Source organism: Clytia hemisphaerica, unplaced genomic scaffold, assembly GCF_902728285.1.
Source record: "Clytia hemisphaerica strain Z4C2 unplaced genomic scaffold, Clytia hemisphaerica genome assembly, whole genome shotgun sequence".
NCBI lineage: Eukaryota > Metazoa > Cnidaria > Hydrozoa > Leptothecata > Clytiidae > Clytia > Clytia hemisphaerica.
Window position 1 is genome coordinate 33,196 of NW_027103879.1, and position 24,693 is coordinate 57,888.

At 36.3% G+C, this 24,693-nt stretch overlaps 2 protein-coding genes across 3 annotated transcripts; both read right to left on the minus strand.

Moving 5' to 3' along the window:
- Window positions 1-1,036: 1,036 nt before the first annotated feature.
- Window positions 1,037-24,693, minus strand: LOC136808415 (uncharacterized). 2 transcript variants are annotated; one of them, XM_067064955.1, is made up of 6 exons: window positions 24,613-24,693; window positions 3,224-4,276; window positions 2,725-2,989; window positions 2,207-2,323; window positions 1,820-2,018; window positions 1,037-1,508 (listed from the first exon to the last, which is right to left on the minus strand). In XM_067064955.1, exons 2-6 carry the CDS (start codon window positions 3,686-3,688, stop codon window positions 1,295-1,297), a joined length of 1,260 nt encoding a protein of 419 aa, XP_066921056.1. In that variant the 5' UTR covers window positions 3,689-4,276; window positions 24,613-24,693; the 3' UTR covers window positions 1,037-1,294. The 2 variants fall into 2 exon arrangements, with proteins under 2 accessions (XP_066921056.1, XP_066921055.1); XM_067064954.1 differs by lacking the exon at window positions 24,613-24,693 and adding an exon at window positions 4,477-4,568.
- On the minus strand, window positions 3,864-4,262 carry LOC136808449 (uncharacterized). Its single transcript, XM_067064981.1, has one exon. It carries the CDS (start codon window positions 4,260-4,262, stop codon window positions 3,864-3,866), a length of 399 nt encoding a protein of 132 aa, XP_066921082.1.

The window sequence follows — 24,693 nt, forward strand, 5'->3', positions numbered from 1 at the left end:
GGAATTGCTATCAATGATGTTTTTTTTTTAAGAAAAAACAAAGAAATGTTAGGAAAAAGCCCAATGAAAATCTGCAAAAACGGTGATTTCCGGCATTTTCGCCCGGAAAAAAATTTTTCTCAAAAAATCGAACTCGGTCGTGTTTTGAGCATTGCGAATACGCATCTTTCTGCAAAAAATCAGAAAAAACTAAAGATGAAAATTCGAGAAAATGTCAATAAACCGGTTTTTCCGGCATATTTCCGGCATTTTCGGCCGGAAAAAAATGTTTTTCGAAAATCGGGCTCCGTCACATTTTAGGTATTGTCATTTTGCATCAGTGTGCAAAATTTCATAAAAAAATATAAAGTACAGCTTGAGAAATTGAAGAAATACTGTCTTTCCGGCGAAAGTAGGTTGTTCCGGAGATTTTTTAATAGTTCCGGCTTCAAAAATCAATTTTATTGAAAATTGAAACATGCTTGATGGTGGGCATTGCTATTAATAATGTTTTTGAATGAAAAAACAACCAATTATAAGGAAAAAGCCTAAAGAAAATCCAGAAAAACGGCGATTTCCGGCATATTTCCGGCATTTTCGTCCGGAAAATTTTTTTTCGAAAATCAGGCTCCGTCACATTTTGGGCATTGCCATTTTGCATCTTTGTGCCAAAAATCAGAAAAAACTAATGAGCCAATCTCGAGAAAAGCTGGTAACAGACGGACGGACGGACGGACGGACGAACAAAGGTTAATTTATGGGACCTCCAGGTAGGTCCAAAAAGTTACCTTCTAATTAATAGACAAATAGTGTAATCTTTATAATATCCCAAAATTCAGACAGAGTTAGGTACTGAAAAAGTCCTGACAATGAAATTATGTTCTCTCTTATTTTACTGTTAAGTAGCTGTATCAGTAAAATAAGAGAGAACATAATTTCATTGTCAGGACTTTTTCTTTTTTCACCGAGCAAAAATTCTGGTAAATTAAAATCTGGTAGAAAATTCTTATTATATCCTTATATATCCTTGATAAACCGATAAAAAGTAATGATAAGGTCAATTCAATATTGCGGATTCGAGTTGACTTGTGTTGATTTTGTATTTAAGTATACATATATAACTTGTGATGTAAATGAACAAATCGATAATAAAAAGGAAAACATGTGACTTCTACAAAATAATTCCTATAAAAAAGATACTAAAAAACTGAAAATACTGTACACAATAACAAACATCCTATTGGCTCCTGTAACTCTATCATAATAGTACAATGAAATGATGGCAACAATCAAAGCACTTTTCAATCTACTTTCTTTAATTTGGAGACACGAGTGATGAGTTTCCAGCCTCTTTTTCATGATCTTTTACGCCTATTTCAAATCCATCAAGATCTTGTTTTGTTAATTGTACAGGTTTATCAAAGTCAATAGTGAACCCATCGATTTGTTTTCGAGGTATTGTTTGATCCAACTTCAAAATGTCTTGCAACCTCGATTCGAATTGCTCCCATAGATTATCCCAAAGTTTGCTGAAAATAAAGAAATCCAAGAGTTCAGGCTCAACAGAGAAATCATTATTCATGATATGCCCCATTGCAATAACTTCACCAGAACATTTGGGAACGTTTCTAACGACAATTTGAGTACCAAGGTTAATAATCAACTCAATTCAACATTCATAATTGCTCACAAACAAACACTAGATGTTCCTGGATGTTCTAAGATGCTCCTAAACTAGTAAATAAAGGATACTATCAAGAGCGTTCGATTTTCGATATCCTTTTATTTTTAATGAAAGTCGCTTTTATTTCCTATAAAAAATTGAACGAGATTAACTTACTGTCTATCATCGGTGAGAGAGACTTTATTGAAAAGTAGACTGTTGATATCGTACATGAACGTCTTATAATTGCAATGTTTCAATGATTCTTCAAAAAAGGTGTCCATTCCTTCGCAGAGAGTTTGAACATTCATATTGTATTGTTCTGGTTGCAGTTGTTCCGTTTTATCGTTAATCATCATCTTTGCACAAACTATTTCTAGGATTATGAAAGCAAGACTTGCAGAGAAGGTTGAATATGCAGGTTTAAAAAATATCTTGGTTATTCTTTCCGGATTATTAAGCCGTAAGAAATCTATTTCCGATCTTAGTAGTCAAAATATTCCAATTATTCAGTTTTTAACATTATTTCAAAACATAATTCTCACATTGATTGTAATTTCTTACTTGTCAAAACACGTTTTTGAGCAGAAGGGTTGCCAGTAAGTGTAGCAGGCAAGTCAACGCCAATTTCCTGTATGATGTTTCTAATCTTTGCAAGACGATCATTCTCTGCTTTCAAACCTATAAAACACGAAACAGTATGTATGTATGAACATGAAATCTTTGGGCTGTAAATTTATTTTAATGAAATGAGAAAAAAAAACCCAAATCCAAATCGTTTTACTAAAATCTCTTCGAAGTCCAGATATTCAAGTTACAAGTTATGCACTTTTGCAAGTATTAAAAAAAATCCTAACATATTGCAAGCACCGTTTTATATTGTATTTCAACCTTGGAAAACACTTGGACCAAAAAATTGGAGGTTTTACTCAGGACCATGAAATGACTTCACAAGCCAAGAATCTCAAACCATCTGATTACGAAATGACATATCAACTTCACAACCTGACTCTTTTCTATCTTCTTGCTGTAAAGAGAAAAAGTGGTGAAAACAGTTTAATTAAAAATCATAGAATTCCCACCAGATCTATTGTACCAGATACTTTCTTCATTAGACCATTCCCATGCTTGAGTGATCGGGTATCTCAACACTGCACCATTATCTGCAGAACCATTTGTTGATTTTGGGGGCGGTTCAACATGTTTACGAGGTATCCAAGGCTTCTTGATGACAGGTATCTTATCACGTTGGAATATCTTGCACTGTTCACACAGCGACACCTCGTTCATTATAGAGTCCTCTGGTATACCAAACTCATACTTTCCAACAGTAAATTTCGTCCTTAACTGAATGGAGAGAAACAGAAGACTAATAAAAACCCAATTATAAACTACCTATAAATTTATTATTTTGCATTTTCAATGGCCTTGGGCATTGAGCAAATTTCTCTCTCTCGTATCTATTACAACAGGCTATGTGCTGCTTTTTCATAGAAGCTCATAAACCCCATTTGCTACAAATAATGGCGTTGAGAAATTAAGTGATTTGTCCAGAGAAACTTAAAAAAATTAAAATCTCACCAGTTTCTTTGTAGTTTTAGCATCATTATGCCTATAATTACGATGTTTGTCACGGCTGTACATTCCTTTGAATGTCTTTATACCTCTGTGTGCTTCATAAATGTATTGTTTGTGACTTTCTAATGGTAAAATCTCTTTATCTGTCCTCTTGAATAAAAACTTGAAGTTGATTTTCTCAGGATCTGGATTGCCCGCCCATTGGTGCTTAAATTCTCTCAAATAGAGCAAATCTAACCATTTATATATAGGTTGAACTATACCATGTACTTTGTACAATTTCGGAAAGTCACTTTCATCCAATTTTTCACTCAATTTACGGTAAATTTCTATCAATGAACTCATATTTGTGTTTGCATTTTGGAAGAGTGATTTTAGAATCTTGAAGTGTTGTTCAGTGAGAGTTGATGGTGTGCAATAATATCTCTCATCTTCGTCATCAATTGATGTTGAAGCAGCTCTTTTCATTTTTCTTTTCTTCTATTATTCTCTTGATTGGTTTAAAAAAAAGTGCTTTGAATAGATAAATACAATAAAAAAATTCTGAGAAAGAAAACCAGAGATAAGAACTGAACTGTATTGTTTTTAATGTGGAATGCATGTTATACTGTAATAAACTTAAAGATTATAACCAAAAAAAATCCTATACTGTTTTCAACACTTGAACATAAATTCCAATAGCTCCATAAAGTTTTTCACGTTCTGCATAATTTGGAAATCCATGATAAATTTGAACTCCTTCTTCGTAAGAGGTTATACCAGGTAAACAGTTCGATAGTCCACATAATTTCAACATGTCTTCAATGGTATCAAAAAATTCAACTTTCAAAATCTTACACATCAAAATCTCTGATGTTTCTTCTTCACCAGATATTACAAATTTGATCTCATCATCTTGTTTATAAACAGATTGTGATTCTTTGTAATTCTCATTGATTCCTTTTGATGTGTCAACTTTACCAACACGACCTTCAACCTTTTTTGTCCCATCTTTTATTGTGTCAAAATATCTTTTTTGTACACTCAATGCATGAACTGCCATTTCAGAATTCGGTGCTAATAATATAATAACAGCAGAGAAAGCTGGCTATGTAGAAGGAACCTTTTGAATTAAACAACTTTCTGAATAGATCGATATTAACAAACATATATACGAAAGGTAACCATGTAAGTGATTTCATGTATTTCAAAAAGAAAATCAGGCCAAAAAAAGTAGTCTTGTTTCCGGAAATGCGGCCGACGAAAAAAAAACTCACCCAGGCGACTGCAAAATATTTTTTTTGCATTTTTAGATTTTTCTTACACTCTTTATTTTTTTCTCTTTCTTTTTCAATTGTATAAAAATGTCTGCGATCAAACGCACGTGGAATAAAGAAAAGCATTATTAGAACAAACAACAAATGAAAATAAAAGAGAAAGGGGAAATCATTTACGATTAACGTCCAAATATTATACAATACAAATATTTAAGAACGTTCGTTTGTCTTTGCTGTATATTTTTTACTCTGTTACAAAACTGGGAGTTTCTAAACATTGACCAGAAATGGCTACCACGACTGGCGACCATGACCGGCGACCACGACCGGCGACCACGACTGGCGACCACGACTGGCGACCACGACCAGATAAATTTGGGTTATTGAGTTTATCTGCTCTCTCCACCGTAGAGAATGTCTAAATCAAGTCCTCAGAATACTAAAAAGTGACCTTTGAAGTAACCAGTCATTTTCTTGACAAAGGGACACGGTTTGACAAAAATATTGACAGGGCCATTAAGTATGATGTCTCTAAGTTTTGTTACACCGAATATTTTATTCATGCTGAATGAATAGTATGAATAGATAGAACTTGTCAGTAGGAAAAAATTGGGAAGGCCTGTTTTAGAGATATCAGATATGAGATATGAGATATGAATCAATTATTCTATTGTCTTTATGCTGACAAAATGACTAATTTCGACAGAAATAACAATCTGATGATGAAATACAAAGCTTCTCAAACCAATTTCAAAAAAATTAATGCCACTAATTATTTTGATGCTGATAATACAAAAGGATAGAAATTGACACCATAATCAAGCTCCAAGAGCGTCGAAATGGCTGTTTTACGTATTTGGCACGTGGCTTTAAATAGATGAGACAGGGGTTAGCTTACTCTTCAATATGATATATTCAAATGATAAGGAGAACCACTCTACGTTGGTGAAAGAGAAAAAACTCGATAACCCAAATTTATCTGGTCGCTGGTCGTGGTCGCTGGTCGCTGGTCGTGGTCGCTGGTCGTGGTCGCTGGTCGTGGTCGCCGGTCGTGGTCGCCATTTCTGGTCGATGTTTAGAAACTCCCTACAAAACTTTTGTGTTTTCTTGAGAAAACGTTTTGCTTTTTGAGCTTAGATGTCTGAAATATTCAGTTTGAAAACAAAAATTTTTGCGGCCAGGTGACTTTCAAAAATAAGTTCACCCGGCCGATTTCCGGAAACAAAACATTTTTTTTTTTTGGCCTCACTAAAAATCAAAATAATGTGTCCTTGTATTTTAATAAAAACAAGTCATTAAATCTTTATTTTCTTGAGAGTTAGAAAAAATCAAGAGGCAAAGGGGAGTTTACTAACTTTGTTTACAATATGGATAAAAAGGATCTTGCTTTATGTGACCGCAGTCAAGTACGCCTTCACAACATCCTGCCACCGAAGTCCTGGTCTTTTTCTGCTTTAAAAGTGGCAAATGAATCTTAGTGGGGCAATGAGTATCTTATACAAAACACACACATTTTTAACCCTTTAAGTGCCACGGTTATTTTTTTCTAAGTTTTTTAAAAAACATCGCTAGTTCAAACTTTAAAGGCTTATATCTCCGAATCTAGAAGGAGTTAGAAGCTCGTTTCTTAAAATCTCGCTGAAAAGACTCACTTTTGATTGTTTTTTTGCTTGGCCATGAAGCCCAATCCGATTCGTACGAGTTAGACCAAAAATGACGATTTCTAACTCAAACTGGGCATTACAGGAGGGCTTCGCCCTCCTACATAGCCCATGCCTGATATATACGACATTGGCACTTAAAGGGTTAAGGTAGCAAAAGTTCTATGGAGAATATCGCAAGTTGGTCTAATGAACAATTAAAAAGAAACACCAATTACTCCAAATTTGAGTTGGAGAGCTGAAGCCATTGTTCTTTCAGGTAAAAATAGAAAAAATACCAGAAACAAAGAAGAAACAAAATAAAAATAATACAAAAACGGGTAAAGGCTACTATGCCCGGAAAGCTTTTTGCTTTAATGTAGCCCTACCCACTGAGTAATATTTATTTAGTGGCTGTAATTTTTGTTTGGTCAACTCTGGTGATATCAACATCTTCTCACTACTGGATGGCACAAATCAATCTCAGTTCTGGCTATTAAAGACTGAATACCACAACAAGCTTTTACACACCAGGTTAGCTCTGGACGATTGAGGTATAATATTATTTCATTACTTCCCTATCAAGCCAACGTTTCAGTCATTACCATATATCCCAAGGGTCCTGTGGCTGGTCACCCAGGCATTTTGCTAAATCCTGAGCAGCAGCTGCACATGACAGTGAATTTGGGTTCCCATGTGCAGCTGATCAGGTATCTATTATCCTGTTGTTTTCCTTGTGAACCACTTGAAACCAACTTTTAATACATTCGAGCGTCTCAAGTTAAGTTTTTTCAATCAGGGGGGGGTCTTGCAGTTACTCCTTGACACTATGTGGATTAACTGCAATTTTGGACATTTTCTACAGACACCACCACCCTTGCAGTTATTCCATAGTGTACTAACTGATTTTACCCTCAAAATTGGTGTATACCACCCCCAAAAATGCCAAATTTGGCAATTTTTTCACTGAATTCCTCATTTTTGATACCATTTTACTGGGTACGTCTTATTAACGAGCGTTCAAGAGTTAAATATCTCAATCATTTTCCAAGTTTGTTAAAATATCTTTCCTTGATTGACCTAAAATTTTAAGTAAAAAAATTGAAAAATGTGCTCACTTAGTACACCATATCCTACCAAAATCGACAATTTTTGGCTTAGGCACCACCCATGTTGCAGTTAGTCCACTGGTGGAGTAACTGTTTTCCCAAATTTTGGTTTGTATACCACCACGGTAGTAATTGTCATAGTGTTTATATAATAACTGCATGACCCCCCCCTGTTTCAATCTCTGATTTGTACATAATCATGTCACTGAATCAACATTCCGGCGCTGCACCAAGTAGTGATGTTTCAGAAAATGTGATTGAAACCTTGAAGAGAGCTCTTGCTGGTCTTGTGGAGAATGCTCCTACTGACGTTATCAAAAATTGCTTACGGATGTACAACACTGAACTTCCGACCAAAGACAACATCAAAGCACTTAAATCATGCCGCAAATCTCCAATCATTAAAACCCTTAACTATCTCACAACCTCTTCATCATCATTGCCATCTAACAACCTTAACAAGGATGATGCAATCCACCTATTATGTTTGAAGATCAAAAAAATTTTCCTAGATGTATGCCAGATTTGTCAAGAATCATATTCATGCAAACTCAATGACAAACCACTCATTAGCTGTGGTGCGTGTGGTCAAGAAGTGCACCGGCCATGCTATCTTAAACTTCTGATAAGCATGAATCTTTTGAATAAACATGAGAAATTATGTAATCTCATCTTTAAAATCCCTGGATTTTGCTATCTATGCCCGACATGTCAAGACGAAAACATAAATTTTACTCACAAAAATGAAACAGATGAAGTACATCAAGCTCAAATAACGAATTCACTTACGCAGATCACTGAAGCTGTTGAAGCCACTGAATCTTTCTTAAATGGAACCTAACCCACTCCAAGAAGGACACTCCTTCACATTCCAATCACCCCAGATATTATTATCGACAGACCCTCGAATAAGATTGTTGATGAAATATACCTGGGTAGGACTAATTTCCTAAAATCTAAATTTTAACGCAATTTACAAAACAACGCAACCTTATCTTCGGATAATACTACAACCAAGGACAAAGTCTCTGATGAAACTCCAGTTTGTAACTTTTACAAGAAAGGAAAATGTAAATATGGCATCACAGGCAAAGATTGCCGATTCAAGCATCCAAAAATCTGTACCAAGTTACTGAGACATGGTAATAAATCCCCAAAAGGCTGTAATGCTGGCACAAAATACAACACGTTTCATCCACGTATGTGTTCTTCATCGATCAGAAAAGGTGAATGTTTTAACACAAATTGCACTTTTACTCATGTCAAGGGGACTAAAAGGGACCCAGTACTAAAGAACCATACAAACACAGAACAATCATTGGATTTTCTGAAAATCTTAGACAATTTTCGGACAGAAATGATATCAATGATCACTACCAATCTGAATGTACGAAATATTCAGCAACCGTCCTGAACTTTACATCAGAAATACCCACACCAATTTCACCCCCGTCTTCAGGAATATTCACTCAACCAAAGCAATTTTCACCACAACAAACAAGGGATACCACATCAATGAATACTTTTTCTTTTATGAATATTCATGTCCCCAGACCACTCAATCATCAGTTCCTCTACTGGCATCAATTCTTCATTCTGAGAACCACATTTTTATAGGCCTAACTGAGACATGGCTATCATCTTTGCACAAGAAAGCAGAGCTTGAAATTGAGGGATATGAGCTTTTTCGTAAGGATAGAAATTGCATCAAATCCAAATATGGAAGACATAGCGCATTTTATCTTCGAAGCGACGTATCTCCAATGTTTGAGCCAATACTTGAATTTTCAAATGGTGTCAATGAAGCTCTACTACTTCATTCAAAAAACCTTAACTTTATTCTTGGTGTCATTTAGAGACAGCCAACAAATATTCTGCACAAATCAGCAGCTCCGGAATTCTTGGACCTTATCTCAGCAATGCAGGACATCATCGAAACAATCGAACGAAATACCCCAGATATTTATCTATGTGGTGATTCTAATATACCCCACACCATAAAAAATGACTCTTACATACCATCAATTAGTTGCAACAAACAACTTCTAGATGTTTTAAACAATTTTACTTCAATTTTAAACTTGAACCAGATGATCCATAAACCTACTCATTCTAATGGCAATATATTAGACTTCTTACTGACTAATAACTCTGATTTAATCTTCAACTACCTATGCACACCAACTGCTCTCTCAGATCACTTTATCATTGATGTTACAAGCCATCTGAACTTTTTTATGACTGAAAACAACTATAATAATAACAATAATAAAAATTTAATCAGTGCTTTTGATAGTTTTAACTTCTATTATGATCAAATTAATTGGGCTAGCATCAATGAAAATTTCAAAGTCACTGACTGGCACAAAATTTTGAATCCACTTGATTTAGACCCTGACGCCCAATATGATGCTTTTATCAAACAATGCATATTCATTATATCTTCAAATAATGTACCTCCAAAAATATTTTCATCCAAGAAGAAACGCAAGCCAAGAGACAGGCGGATTTTAATGCGAAAAAGAAAGAAACTGAGAAAAAGATTTCAAAATCTTAAAACTACAGAAAAACTTGTTGAAATTGAAGTGCTACTTCAAAAATCCTCAAGCAACCTCTAAAATCAAATCCAACCCAAAATTCTTTTACTCGTACGCTAATCGCTTCTCGAAATCTAAACCAAAAATTGGACCCTTAATCAATCCAAACACTAACAAATTGACTAATGATCCCCTTTTGATGGCCCATATCCTACAAAACTAATACAAGTCTTCTTTATCATCTACAAGATGATCTAGACACTGTCTATAAGTGGACAGAAGACAACAACATGCAACTGAATGGTCTTAAATTTGAGCCCCTTGCAGTTACATCAAAATGCCTCGAAAATGTCAATATGAAAATTGCGTAATCAGAGAACGTATGTCTCGCTCATTATAAAAAGGCCGAGACAAACTTTCAATAATTGGATTGTAACATCGAGTTAAGTCTCTTTTGTTAAGTCACCAGGGGGTAAATAAAACAGACCTTGATACATTTATCGTTCGTTTCAACTTGACCATTTGTTTAAAACTCAGCCTCCTAAATATTTGGGGTAGGTAAAATATGTACAAAGAAATTCATACTTTTCCAACCCGGCCAATCTTTAAAAAAGAACCGAACAATAAAATGTAATTACCCTTTCCAAATAAACCTCTTCGGTGGCGAGCGTAGTCTACTCTGACGTAATTGTAAAATTTATGTAATAGGAGTTTGACATAGTAATGTAATGTTGTTTGGGGAATTATGAAGTTCTCTGGGATTTCGATTGCATTTATTCAGGTTGATTTTTTATGACTTCTAATGGTACTTTTTCTAATGAGTTTGATTACTCTGTTCTCACACTTGTGTCTTTTTTTTTCGCGTCCTTTTCCGTGATTACTTTTATTTAAATTTTTAAAGACAGGTAAGAAGGCATATTGATGTAACTGCCTTGCCTACGGGAAAAACGACGTTCTGAAGCAAAGTTAAAGACCTTGGAGTCACCCTACACACTCAGTTGACTTATGAGAAGCATATCCAAGAACAAATCAAAAAAGTAAAAAATATAAGTGCATGGATATACCGCACATTCAAATCAAGGAAAATTGAAACCATGTTAACTTTATGGAAAGCACTAGCCATCCCTCATTTGGACTACTGTTCTCAACTCTGGTCTCCCTGGAAGCGTGGTCTTGTCCAGCAACTGGAAGAAGTTCAGAAATCATTCTTACATGGAATTCCATCCCTCAGACATCTTAATTATAGGGAAAAACTCAAATCAGTAAAACTGTATAGCCTTGAAAGACGGAGAGAGCGGTATCAAATAATTTATACCTGGAACGTCATTGAAGGCAACGTCCCAAATTTTGATTATGACGAAAGTAAAGGAGGCATTTCCTGCTATATAAATCAGAGATTGGGGAGAATTTGCAATCTAAAAGCTGTCAATATGAAACACAAAAATATCTGGAGGGGAAGTCTTTCCCAAGAAAGCCCTCGATTATTCAACAACCTTCTCAGACCAATAAGAGATTTGACAAACTGCCCCAAAGAAGTATTCAAAAAACACTTAGACACCTTCCTCACAACTGTTCCGGATGAACCTCTGCTTGCCCACTATTTTAACCTTAGGCAAGCTGACTCCAACAGCCTCAAGGAAATGTCGAAGCATTGGACTCAACGAGTTGAGCTGTTCAAGCAGAAGCCAAAAGGTAGGTATGTCTCTATTTCTATTTCTATTTGGTTGAGTTGCAGGAAGCTTAGACGCCCATTTTCGCAACTATAGACACTTTCAATTAGCACCCCGTCAGCACCTTGAACTGCCTCACATGGCATGGGTTGACCCGGGCGAAGGTTCATTCACTTGCCAAGCAAACCGATGCAAGTGGGAATTGAACCTCAGTCACCTGTGCAGCAACTAAGGTCAATGACCACTATACCACAGCGCCATGTCGACATCCCTCTTATATTCTGACACCCTTCTTTAGGGATAGGAATGATAGGAAGGTCGGAATCACTGATAAACAAAAGAAGTTTTCTTCTCTGATTGCCAAGCAAAGAAATATAGTTTCCATCAGATAATTCCGACCATCCTATAATTCCCAACAGAAGAAGAGAAGAAGAAATTAGATGAGGGATGTCGACATTAGACCAAAACTTAGGTATGGTAAGGCCACAATACAAATAACTAGTGTTCGCGTTGCCTAAACAGCTGATAATTTTTCTTAATTTTCTGATTATTTTGAGTCTGAAAGTCTCACAATTGTCAGAATTTTTTCGAATTCCATCCTTCGCTTCACCCGCCAGAGGATTTTTCATATGCGAGTTACGAGTTACAAGTTACGAGTTACGAGTTGCATTTAGAACCACGAGTTACGAGTTACTTTTTACGAGTTACGAGTTACGAGTTGCATTTTAACAAAATAAAATCGCGAGTTGCGAGTTACGAGTTGCATCTTAACACACAAAATTCGCGAGTTGCAAATTAAAAGTGCGAGTTGCAAATTGAAGGTGCGAGTTCCATATTAAGTGCGAGTTGCATATTAAAAGTGCGAGCTGCAAATTAAAAGTTCGAGTTGCAAATTAAAATCAAGTCTGAGATTGTTAAATAATAACAGCACAAAAAAAGCTAAACCCAAAGCAAAGCATGGAAAGTTCAGCCAAACTGTATACGTTTTGTGATTAAAGTTGTGAAACCACTCAAATCACACATTTTTTCGCTCATTTTTGTATAAAAACAAAACAGAGCATTCATAACTTTAAGTTTTGAAAGGAAATGCGCGTGTTTCTTCCTATCGAGAAACATCTTTAATGCTACTTTTAATAACGTGGACGTTACCTGTCATTTTCAAGACAAAGTGACACTTTTTGACAAAATTATTGACAGGCTACTTAAGTGTGATACCTGCAAGCTTTATTACACCAAATATTTTAATTGTACAGAATGGTGTATTTCCCTTTTTTCTCAAATATTATGACCTTGATTGTACCATTTTTGGATACTACTAATTCAGGGCTATCCAGCCGTGGGAATGATTTTTTCTGAAAATGCCTCTAGGAAAATGCTGACGTCATCGGAAAACGCCCAAAACGTCGATTTTTAGCCTTAAAAATGCCGTTTCTCGGCACCAGGTGGTCGAAACTTAAAAAATAACCCCATTTTCTTCATCTACTTTTCAAGCTGAATCAGTTGGTAGCATCAGATATTTGATTTTCAGACTTCGAAAAAACCGTTAGTAAAGGGGGGACCCTTGATAAGTTCTATCGATTAACTAAAAAACGATTCACTCGAAAACTGCAGGAGATTCGAAGGGCAAATTTTTTTTGTCAATTCTACACCCTATTAGGAGCATAATATCAAAAATTTGCCCTGATCTAAGAGGTGCCCTACGAAAACCATTTTTAAGGCCTTTTCTGAACCTTGGACGCTGGCCTACTATATTCTGAGCCGTACGCGTATTGGACCATTTTTGAACTTTTGGATCCTCAGATCCTAAAGTCTTAAATCTAGCGTTAAAACTCAGAGTTAAAACTCTATCCTTCCAACCTAACTTAGAGCACTTCCAAATTGTTTTTAGTTTTGAAAATTCGTGGGAATTTCCCTTTTTTCTAAAATATTACGACCATGATTGTACACGTTTTGCATGTGATCTTATAATTACTGTAGGTGAAACAACCCCTTAGAGCCATCATTCTCAGTCTGTTACCTTGTTACCCCCTATTACCCCGTGTTACCTCATGTTACCCTTTTTAGTAACAACGCATCCAAACCTATTACCCCCGCCCGGGAGCACTTTTCTCTACAGTTCTTTACACTCATGCAATGTAAATACTTTTTGTACATTTTTTTTCTTTCTCCACCAAATATTTGCTCTTCTTATGTATAATAGTGAGCAGCAATAATAATTTAATCATTTAAAAAATATCTTTCCTTTTATCAATAGAAATTTTCACTCTTACTGACTTTTCGATTTGTAACACACACTTTTAATTTGCAACTCGCACTTTTAATATGCAACTCGCACTTTTAATATGCAACTCGCACTTTTAATATGCAACTCGCACTTTTAATATGCAACTCGCACTTTTAATTTGCAACTCGCACTTTTAATATGCAACTCGCACTTTTAATTTGCAACTCGCACTTTTAATTTGCAAGTCGCACTTTTAATTTGCAACTCGCACTTTTAATTTGCAACTCGCACTTTTAATTTGCAACTCGCACTTTCAATTTGCAACTCGCGAATTTTGTGAGTTAAAATGCAACTCGTAACTCGTAACTCGCGATTTTATTTTGTTAAAATGCAACTCGTAACTCGTAACTCGTAAAAAGTAACTCGCAACTCGTGGTTCTAAATGCAACTCGTAACTCGTAACTCGTAACTCGCAACTCGTATATTATCATATCACACCCGCCATCTTAACTTCAATCACATGTTACATTCTTTTACGGAAGAATTCATTTTCAAAATATAATATACACAATTTTTCTTTCGCACCAAGTAGGCATTTAAATCGAAATATGAAAAAAAACCGTAGTGGAAAACACGCGAATGTCTGGAGACCAAATTAGTGGCAAAACGATGGAGCATTTGACGTCAAATTCGTCACTCGGTAAATTACACATTCGTTATTTGTTAATCCCCATTGGGCGTTCTCTAATTCTCAAATCGGCATCTGAATGATCATTTTGAATGAAAACAAAAAAGTTAAAAAGGGCGCGCTATCAGTTAAAGTTATCGGGACATGTAAAGGGCCATTCCAGAAAATTTTTGTTACCCACGTCAGACGACGTGCATTTTTTAATTTTTTCTAGCATCGGAAATATATTTTTTTCCAGTGCTGGTTGGAAATTCTGATGAAAATCCATGTACAGTATATTCGCAAAATGAGTCTGCTAAATGATGCGCCTTACGCGCCCATGCACCCTCATATTTTTAACGCGCCTTCGCGCCTTACGCGCCTTGAAAATGTGACGCGCCCTATGATTTCGACGCGCCTTCAAAATTTGACGCGCCCTATGATTTCGACGCGCCTTCAAAATTTGATGCGCCCTAGAATTTCGACGCGCCTTGAAAATTTGACGCGCCCTATGATTTCGACGCGCCCTAGAATTTCGACGCGCCTTGAAAATTTGACGCGCTCTAAGAACGTGTTGTGTATAGTGCGATTATATGGCAAATGGATTTATAACAGCCTCGCATGATTTTCTCTCTTTTTCATTTTCATCTATTTCTGTATACTTTCCTTTTGTTCGAAAGTTCACTTCGATGATTCGATGTAACGTGCTAGCAGGTGGCGATATTATCTCCAATATTCAACGAAAGTAAATTCAGAATTGAGTGTTTTTTATAAGAATTACATCATTTATATACACGAAAAATAAGATACACAGGATGGCTATATATCTCTCATGTTTCTATTTATGATATAATTATTGTTTTCTTAAAAACGCGTGTTTTAGAAAAGCAGCAAAGTCTGCTCTTTTGTCAATTTTAGTGTTGTTTTTTTCACCCTTAAGCTTCGGCGCCACGTGAATCATTTTTCATCAAATAGAATCATTTGAAAACTGAAACACGCAAAAAGTTTCACTTTGATGAAAGAAATGCTAGTGGCCCCGCCTCGCTCAAAAGATGAAAAGAAAAACAAATCAATTTCTGAAACAAAAAATGAATCAAAAATTCATAAACAGTTTCTGTCTAGACAGAATCAGTTGAAGAAAACTCTTGAATCATTTTATTGTAGTTACGTAACAACGATAAAAATTGTTTCTTTAATTTTGTTTCAAAGATGGGGTGGGCCACTTGAAACAAAGTTTATCAATTAAACTGCAACTTTTTTATGATTCTATTTGATGAAAAATGATTCACGTGGCCCCGAAGCTTTACCATTCTAAGCGTTTTTTATGCGTAAGCAAGACTCTCACCCGACGTTTGAATATGGAGGATAAATCAATAAAGTCGAAGTAATTGTTCTCATTACTGTCAGTTACTTAGGTCGTGTCAAATTATCAGGGCGCGTCGATTTTTTAGGGCGCGTCGATTTTTTAGGGCGCGTCGATATTTTAGGGCGTGTCAATTTTTTAGGGCGCGTCAAATTATCTGGGCGCGTCAAATTATCAGGGCGCGTCGATATTTTAAGGCGCGTCAAATTTTTAGGGCGCGTCAAATTATCAGGGCGCGTCAAATTTTTAGGGCGCTCCAAATTTTTAGGGCGCGTCAAATTACTACGGCGCGTAGGCGCGTGGGCGCGTAACATTTTAGGGCGCGTGGGCGCGTAAGGCGCGAAGGCGCGTTAAAAATATGAGGGCGCGTGGGCGCGTAAGGCGCGTCATTTAGCAGACTCTCGCAAAATGCATTGAAAATAGACCTTTTTTTAAAGAGGCAGCCATGTTGAATAATTATGTACTCCAGCATAAAAACAATGATACAGCCATGCATAATTTTTTTAAATATGCATGATACAGTAATTATGCATGGCTGTATCATTGTTTTTATGCTGGAGTACATAATTATTCAACATGGCTGCCTCTTTAAAAAAAGATCTATGCATCGAAATTGCCTTGGAAATTCATATATTTTCTTCTCTTGCCTTGGTTTGGAAATTTCAAATTCTGGTGAAAACTTTTGCCCTCGTTGAAAATCCTGTGTCGTCCGCCCCCCCCCCTGTTACAGACAAATTCTGGAATGGCCGATTGACAGAAAGTATGATTGATAAACTTGGTGGATTTATCAAAACAAATTTCTTGTCAAAGAGATTTAACAGTAAGTGAAAATAAAGCACAGGCCAGATATCAACAGTCACATGTTTCGACCAATCGTCCCGGTACCGTGATGCATATAGCCCTCAAATGAAGGACCAGTAGACCTTTTTTTAAAGAGGCAGCCATGTTGAATAATTATGTACTCCAGCTTAAAAACAATGATACAGCCCTGCATAATTTTTAGAATATGCATGATACAGTAATTATGCATGGCTGTATCATTGTTTTTATGCTGGAGTACATAATTATTCAACATGGCTGCCTCTTTAAAAAAAGGTCTATACAAAGTTAAATCAAAACAAAAATGGTAGAGTAGAGCTGCGACCGGAGCTGCGTAGTTCATTTGTTTTGAAATTTTGCTGGTTTGATTGGTCAGTAATTTGAGGGCTATGCATGTTAGCCTCCACTGACAGACTGGATGGAGATGGCATGGAAGTTACCGTAACTTGGTCTAATCCAGGGGATGTAAATCGAACGTTCGATTGCCAATCGAACCAATCGAATTAATTGAATTTACTCGAATCCAATCGAATGATTGATTTTCGATTAGCCGAATTGATCGAACGCCAATCGAATTCTAATCGAAACCGAAAAATATGTGAAATTCGATTGGTTTCGATGGAGTTCGACGAGCTTCGATTAACGTTCGATCAACTTCGATTAACTTCGATCAACTTCGATCAACTTCAATTTTACTTTAAAAAGTTTAAATTTTGCGGGGCTAAATTAGGAAGATTTTTTGTAACACCACCATGAAATTCCCTTCCCGCCAAAAGAAGTTAGCGGAAGAATGTTTGCTTAATTCCTCGGGGGGTATGTGATGGGTATGTGCGGACGGTACCGTAGGACGGGGTGAATCGGATACCCGGGGTGGATCGGATAATTTGTTTAATCGCCTCTCATACTTCACTGTAGACTGGAGTCGTTTATAATGCGTGTAATACAGTAGTATAGGCGTTATATGATAATACGATAATTGTTACGGGATAATATTAGTTTGTATAAACTAAAATTGTTCCCTCCATTACTTTTTGTTTTATTTCTACTATATCTGAATTAGTCGTCTAGCTTGCTAGACTAACTTCACTGACGATGTCTTTTTCCATTCTGTTTTCAGATCCCGTTCACTGATCGATGAAGCTATCAGAAAAATATGGCTTCGAAGATTTGGAACATGTTCTTCGGAAATTGAAGAAGAAAACCTTCTGATTTTCGGACCCTTTTTGAAATGCCGAATAAGAAATAATGAAGCGACCGTGATTGGAGATTCCTTTGGCATTGTGTTCTACGAAAGCCAGTTGTATACAATCTTTGGTTCACTAAACGAAAAACAATGTCTATTCTTCGTATTTTCATTCTAAAGTTAGGGCGGAAAAGTGTTCGCGTTAAAACGCGAATCGCCCATTTGCGCCCCAAGTTGAAGGCGTTGTTAAGTGATACGGTGTAGCGGATTATTTTAACTCCCTGTAAATGTTGACCCTTCCAGTTAAAATAAACTAGGAAATAATGACTCCCCTAGAGTAGAAATTTCCTAGGAAATATTGACTCACTTAGTAAATAATGACTCCCCGTAAAAAAGCTGAGCGGAGTCAAGATAAACTAGTTTATCATGACCCCTCCCCAAAGTAGTCAAGAACTGAAGTCATTGCAGTGCTGTTCGATCGAATGTTTGGAATGATTCGAACGGGAATCAAAACATGTTTTTGCTCACTTTTTTCAAAATGGCCGAACGAAATGTTCACTGTATTATATTTCTTCTAAAAGATCATTGTGACAAGCGCATTCTCTCGTTGATTTCTATTGTCCCCTGTTTTTCAGATTTTAAACCTCTCTCTTGCAATTGCTTTGAGATGCTAAAATTTGCTAATTCGTTACTTTTCTCGTTCAAGGCCGTTCAAGGCTATGAAGTAAGAATTTTTTGCAGAGCTGATTTTCGTCGTTGACACCCACCTTTTGCCGAAATTCTTTCATTTTTCAAGGGACTTTTAAGAATTTTAAAATGTATGGTATTCCGCTGAACAAATTTTCACGTAATTTTCGGTAGACACAGTTTAAACGTTTATTCCTCATCCGGCTTCTCGTCAGTATTTTCGATATTTTGTAACATGATCTTTTACAAAGAGGGATGTATACATATACAGCAGGTCTTAAGTATATAAATTTTAAGCTATATTAAAAATCTTTGAAGGAAATGTTGCCCTTAGATGGAGTATTTATATTACAGGGGTCTGTAGAGTTAGCCCTGGATAGACAAATGAATTTTCAAATAATTTTTTCATAGATAATAGAGGGGAGTCATTTTAAACCAAAGGGGGTCAAGATTTCCTAGGAAATAGCAACTCTAGGGAGTGTTCATTTACTAGTTTATTTTGAGGTGGGGAGTCACTATTTACTAGTTTATTATGACCGGGGAGTCATTATTTTGGAGAGTTAAATTTTTTTGTGACAACGGAAAGGAGTTAATTATTGAATAATTAAAAAATATCAAATGTCGTCATCTTGTCATTTTTAATTACTGCCACACTATCCCAAGAGGCTTGTTGGTGTTCAGAGTAGCTAGGAATAAATGTTCAAATGTTAATAGTCACAATGTTCAATGTTAATGTTCATGTGAATACAATGTCTTTGTATATTTTGTATAGTGATAATTTAGGAGTTTATTATATGTTATGTATTATTTTCCATAAGAAAATAGTGGGACGGGTAAGGCTACAAACACTTTACAACAAGATAAGAACATTTATTAAAGTAACGGACGCCGCGGTTTCTCGTCCTTCCTAAGAAATGTCTTTGACGAAAGGGATTATTTCTAAAGGCTTGATAATGAGACAGGGTACAGTATGAAGCAAGACTTAATTTCCCGTTCGCTCATATGCTGTTCCTTCTCTCGGAGGTCTCGCATCCCATGGCTTAAATCATCTCTGAGACAGGGGTGCAAATATTTCTGCAAGCGGAAATTGGAAAAAGGGGCAAGAAAGTATGACACGGTGGAGCCCCTTCCTAGTGGAACAATTGCCAAATAAGAGCTTAAAAAGTTTGCTGCCAACTACGAGTATACTATGCATCTGAGCATTGAATACCATATAGAATTAATACTGTCTCCTGTCTTTGTGTTCATGGCGAGTCCACGCTGGTTCTGAATTCTTTAAGTGCCACCATAATACCCATGTCTCAGTAACTCAGTAAAATTTGAAATCGACCATCGGAGAAGTTATGAAACAAGTTAAACTTCACACACACCGAGTCCGTATTTGTAATCTCTTAATTCTCGCCGGAGTACGGGAAAATTCACTTTTATTAAGCATTATTCCTAGAATTCATTAATTTTTTTCTTTCAATTTTGACTGGGTTGACCTAGTTGTAGTATAGGTGTCAAAATACCGACAGTACTCTAAAGGGCCATAACCTATAAAGCAAATACTTTTTTTGCTTCGTTTTTGCATTTTTGGAATCTTCCTCAAATTCTGCGTCGATCGGTAGTCAATTTGTAGGCACTTAAAGCAGAACGAAGGTCGCCGGAGCCTTTGAAAGTCAAACTTTCGATGAAATTCAATGAGGTCAAAATTCTTAAAGTGGCTTGGCAGTGAACGTGTCAGTGTTAGGTAATTTTTTGTATTTTTTCACCGGTTTTTATCGGGACGGATCCTTGACCGGGTCATTGAAACAGGGGTGTATCGTACGTTTTCTTATCATTTTGTCAACAAATCTTAGAGCCAACCAGAGCGTTATTGATAATCTTCTCCCGTCTCTGAAGTATCTGAGATTGTTAAGTACCTGAAATAAGGAGAAAACAAAAATATACGATGATCAGATTAATTTTTCTATTTTTTTTATCGACTCAGCTATCACACCCAGTATCACTGCGAAAGTAGAAAAAGTTAGCTTTTCAGGGGGCATTTGTAGCGGTCGAATGATACTTGAGACAGGGGTATTCAATGGACGCTAAACGTCAAACAGTGTTCATTTAAAATGTCCGTAAACAACGGGATATGAACACTGGTTTTTTTTTTCGAGCGCAATTTCTATTAACCTAACATGGCCTGTGAAACAGGGGTATGGGTGTGGGTGTGCTAGACTCTACTGAGGTAAAAAAGAAATACGCACCTGCTGGGTGTGATAATTTTCTGCTTTTAGATTCAATGCTATCTATCGTAACCGCGGAAAATAACAACCATATAACATATATTTGATGACTCTATCGATCGATGCTTCGCGATGAAAATTTGATATTTTCGTAACGTAAGTGCTCTTCTTTTTTAATCATTTATTTACTTCTTCCTTTTCATTTTCTCTGGAACGAAACGCAAGTGTTAGATAAAAAAACAAACTTGGATTTAGCTAATGTAGTCAGACCTTTCAGAGACGTTTCATTTTCTTACATTGCACTTTCTGTTGTGCATTCAATGAACACTTTTCATAGCGCACACTAATCAAAATTTTATTATCAATGATACTAAACGTACAGTGGAACTTCTAATTAGCGGACACCATCGGGGAAAGGGGTTATTGTCCGCTAATTAGAAGTGTCCGCCTTTTAGAAACTTTTGATCTCGGAGCTCCAAATTTGAAATTAAGCCATCCCAGGGTGTCGAAATTACAAAATTGGGTTCTAAAGTACCTTACCTGCAGACACTAGCATTGAGTTTCAAGCCCGAAGGGCTAGAGGTCAATCTCTAACCTTTCTCAGGCAAGAAAAATTGAAGCCTTAAAATATGCACCGTATTTTTGATGACGGATTGAATCTAGCAATTCCTTTGTTTTCGAGTGATATATTTTTCAAAATGAAGCGGTAAATTTTAGTTTCAATCTGTTATTTGTGTAAAAACCAGGCGGGTCGCTCAAGGCCGCGCAACTTTGGTAGGATTTGTTGGCTTCAAATCCTACCAAGGAGATTGACCTCTAGCCCTTCGGGCTTGAAACTCAATGGACACTAGGCCATAGAAGAACAAGAGAAAGGTTATTAAAACGCAACAATTTATTTTTTAACAAATAAAAGAAAATCAGTGATTTATGATTTCTTTGGTCCACCTAAATTCGTTGAATGGGCCAAGGAAAACTGGAAATTTGTAGAAATAATTTGAATAATAAGACTAATAAGTGCTTGAAATAGAAATATCTAAAAAAAAATTTTTCGATTTTGGACGTCTGTGACCCGTTTGATATTCAATGTCCGCTAATTGGAGAGCGAAAATAGGGGTTTTGGCCATTTCGAGCGAAAAAATTTGTCCGCTGATCAGAGGGTCCGCTAATTGAGTGTCCGCCTTTTAGAAACTTTTTTATGAGGATTTGACTAGGAAACGGCTGGGGAAAATGAAATTGTCCGCTAATCAGAGGTGTCCGCCTTTTAGAGTGTCCGTTAATTAGAGGTTTTACTGTACTACCCAAATATATATCCCTTAGGTATTACATTTTTATGACGCTCCATCTAGTGAATAATTACTTTGTGAGAATTGCATGAATTCAAATTTGATAACTTCGGCAAAATGTGATTTTTGAAAAATGGTATTGCTCCACCACAAAATATAGAGAGTGTTTGTTTATGTTCCGAATGGTGCCCCGTCAAATTCTACCGACTTCACCCTGAAACGAGTGACTCGATTTTCTTGTATTCGATTGAAGATTTTTCCTCGTAGAAGAAACTTTTGAAAATGAAATTTTCTAAACTCGCGAATTAGTCTCATTTAGACCCCACTCGTCAAGCTCTGCGGTATAATTAGGTGGTAGATCTCGTCGGGAAGAGGCAATTTGCCCAAAACCTTCCAATTCTATCCGATTCACCTCGTCCTACGGCGGTAAGGGTCGTTTGTTTTCACCTTTCAAAGTCTCTCTAAGAGGGTAGCAAAAATCACAAAAATTCATATCAGTCTCTCTATACCCTGAGTATCAGAGGTCAAGTTTTCAAAGAGAAAATATTAACCTCTGAGGACGAGGTTGGCTTTTCCAATCGGAAGGCGCTGCATTGCAAAACGTTCGAAAATAGTCAATCGAATTTTGTTTTTAAAACGCAGAACACAATTACGTCACGAAAGAAAGAAAAATAACACAGAAATCGAATCAAAACAAAAGAATTTCGAGTGAAAAAAATAAAGTGAGATAGGGACGTGATGATCAAACTGATTAAAAAAGTTTTTTTGTTATATATCTATCCTGGCTGATCCGAAATATGGGATCTATCAATAGAAGAATAGCTACTGTAAATCTATTTTTTTCTCGAGTGCAGTCAGTTGCTGAAGTTCTGCTGTGCTGCTAGTGCTAGACAAAAATATTTAGCTGGATATGTTGTTGTGGATTGGAGAATAAATTAAGGTAAAGACTTTGAGAAAGTCTAAATCTTTTGGGAGGTAGAATACTTCTAATGACACCCATAGCCCTGATGCAAATGTTTCACTCGATCCAAATACTCAAAATTTGCTTTGGACCTGGAGGAGTTGGAGAGGAAATGTTTTAGATTCGATTCCAAACTTATTACACTTGACACTACAGTACAGTTTGCGATAAAGAAGTTAGAATATTTACTTCCAGTAATAGTGATCCATTCTTGGCTTGTTTGCTGTGTGTGTCAGGAACGATGAAGTCTTGCAAAAAAGGGTAAGTCGTTTAATATTTTAGAATTACAGCTGGCATGAATGAATAAAATCGCCCAGCTTTTTTTATCACAAATGGAATGAAACTTTTCTCCGTTTGAAGAATTTCTATGGGCCCTATTCCTAGGGAATAAAACACTCAATTTGTGTGCCATAATAGGGTATTTTCTTTTCTGAAGTTAAGAAAAACTACCAGAGAGTTTGTTTTGCGATAGTTGTTTCAATTTGACTCATCTATTAAGACAAGGTGAAGCGTGACGCTGCAGATCAAATCTGTGTTTTGACTGAACTCACCAACCTTTTAAAGGTACAGTCTGTTTATCGCAACAACTCGTGCTAAATTTAAAATCCAATGAGTGTGCTCCATCTTGCTTCATAATAAAATTGTTTCTTTAAACTTATGCTGTTCATTTTTAAAAATGAAAAATAGGGACGGTTCACTCTTCATCCTTGAAAGATAATCTGGAGATATTTTTTATGAAGAGAAGGAGTATAAAACGATAAAAAGGTTTTCTCGTTTGTGGTTTAAAAGAGCCTGGTATCTCGGGGTCTTTTGTCTTTATCATAAAGTATGAAAATGTTATCAAAAGGGACTGAAAAATTGCCCTCACTGATCTGACCCGTACGTCAGTTAGGTACAGTTGCAAGGAAAATCTTGTTGAGTTAGCAAGCTATCGCAAAGTTCCCTACTGACATAATCGTTCCGCCTTTCATTTCTCACAATTTTTCTGAAAAAGCAAATCAGACATGTTCCGCAACCTCCTCTAAGCCAAACGAATCCAAAATGTGAAATATATCTACTTTGCGAGCGTTTTTCTACAAGATCTTGTATTAAAAAAAAACTTTGTCTTCACAGCGCGCTCTAAGGGTCGGAAAATTCAAGATTTCTAGGAAACTTTTTTGAACCACGAAAATCGAAATTACAAAAAAACCGGAACAAAATTTGATCGAATGCCAATCGAACACAAATGGAATCAATCGAATGCCAATCGAACATAAATCGAATTAATCGAATGCCAATCGAACGTTAATCGAAGTTGATCGAACGGTGATCGAAATTAATCGAACGTCAATCGAACACCAATCGAACGGTAATCGAATCCAATCAAAAAAAAGATGTGAAATTCGATTGGCGTTCGATCAATTCGGCTAATCGAAAATCAATCATTCGATTGGCTTCGATTAAGTTCGATTGATTCGGTAATCGAATTTTTCGATTGACATCCCCTGGTCTAATGTCGACATCCCTCCTCTAAAAATCCGACACCCTTTTCTAGAGCTGAAAAATTAAGAAAAGGTGGAAGTTATTTTATTTGCTTAGTGGTAAGGGAGGATAAATCTTTTTTCAATCACCATTTCCAACTTTTAAATTATTCCTATCTCTAAAAATAAAGAAGGGTGTCGAGATTTAGACCAACTTACGGTACCACCCGACACCGACTTCTTCACGGTACCTATTTGTGTGTTTCCCGTCTTTTACAATTGAATTATTGATGAAAAAATGCACTTATGAATGTATATACCTATAATTTATACAAAAGACTTGTGCATACATTCATATCCACACCCTGGGGACCAGTACCAGAGTAACTTCTCTTCTGTGT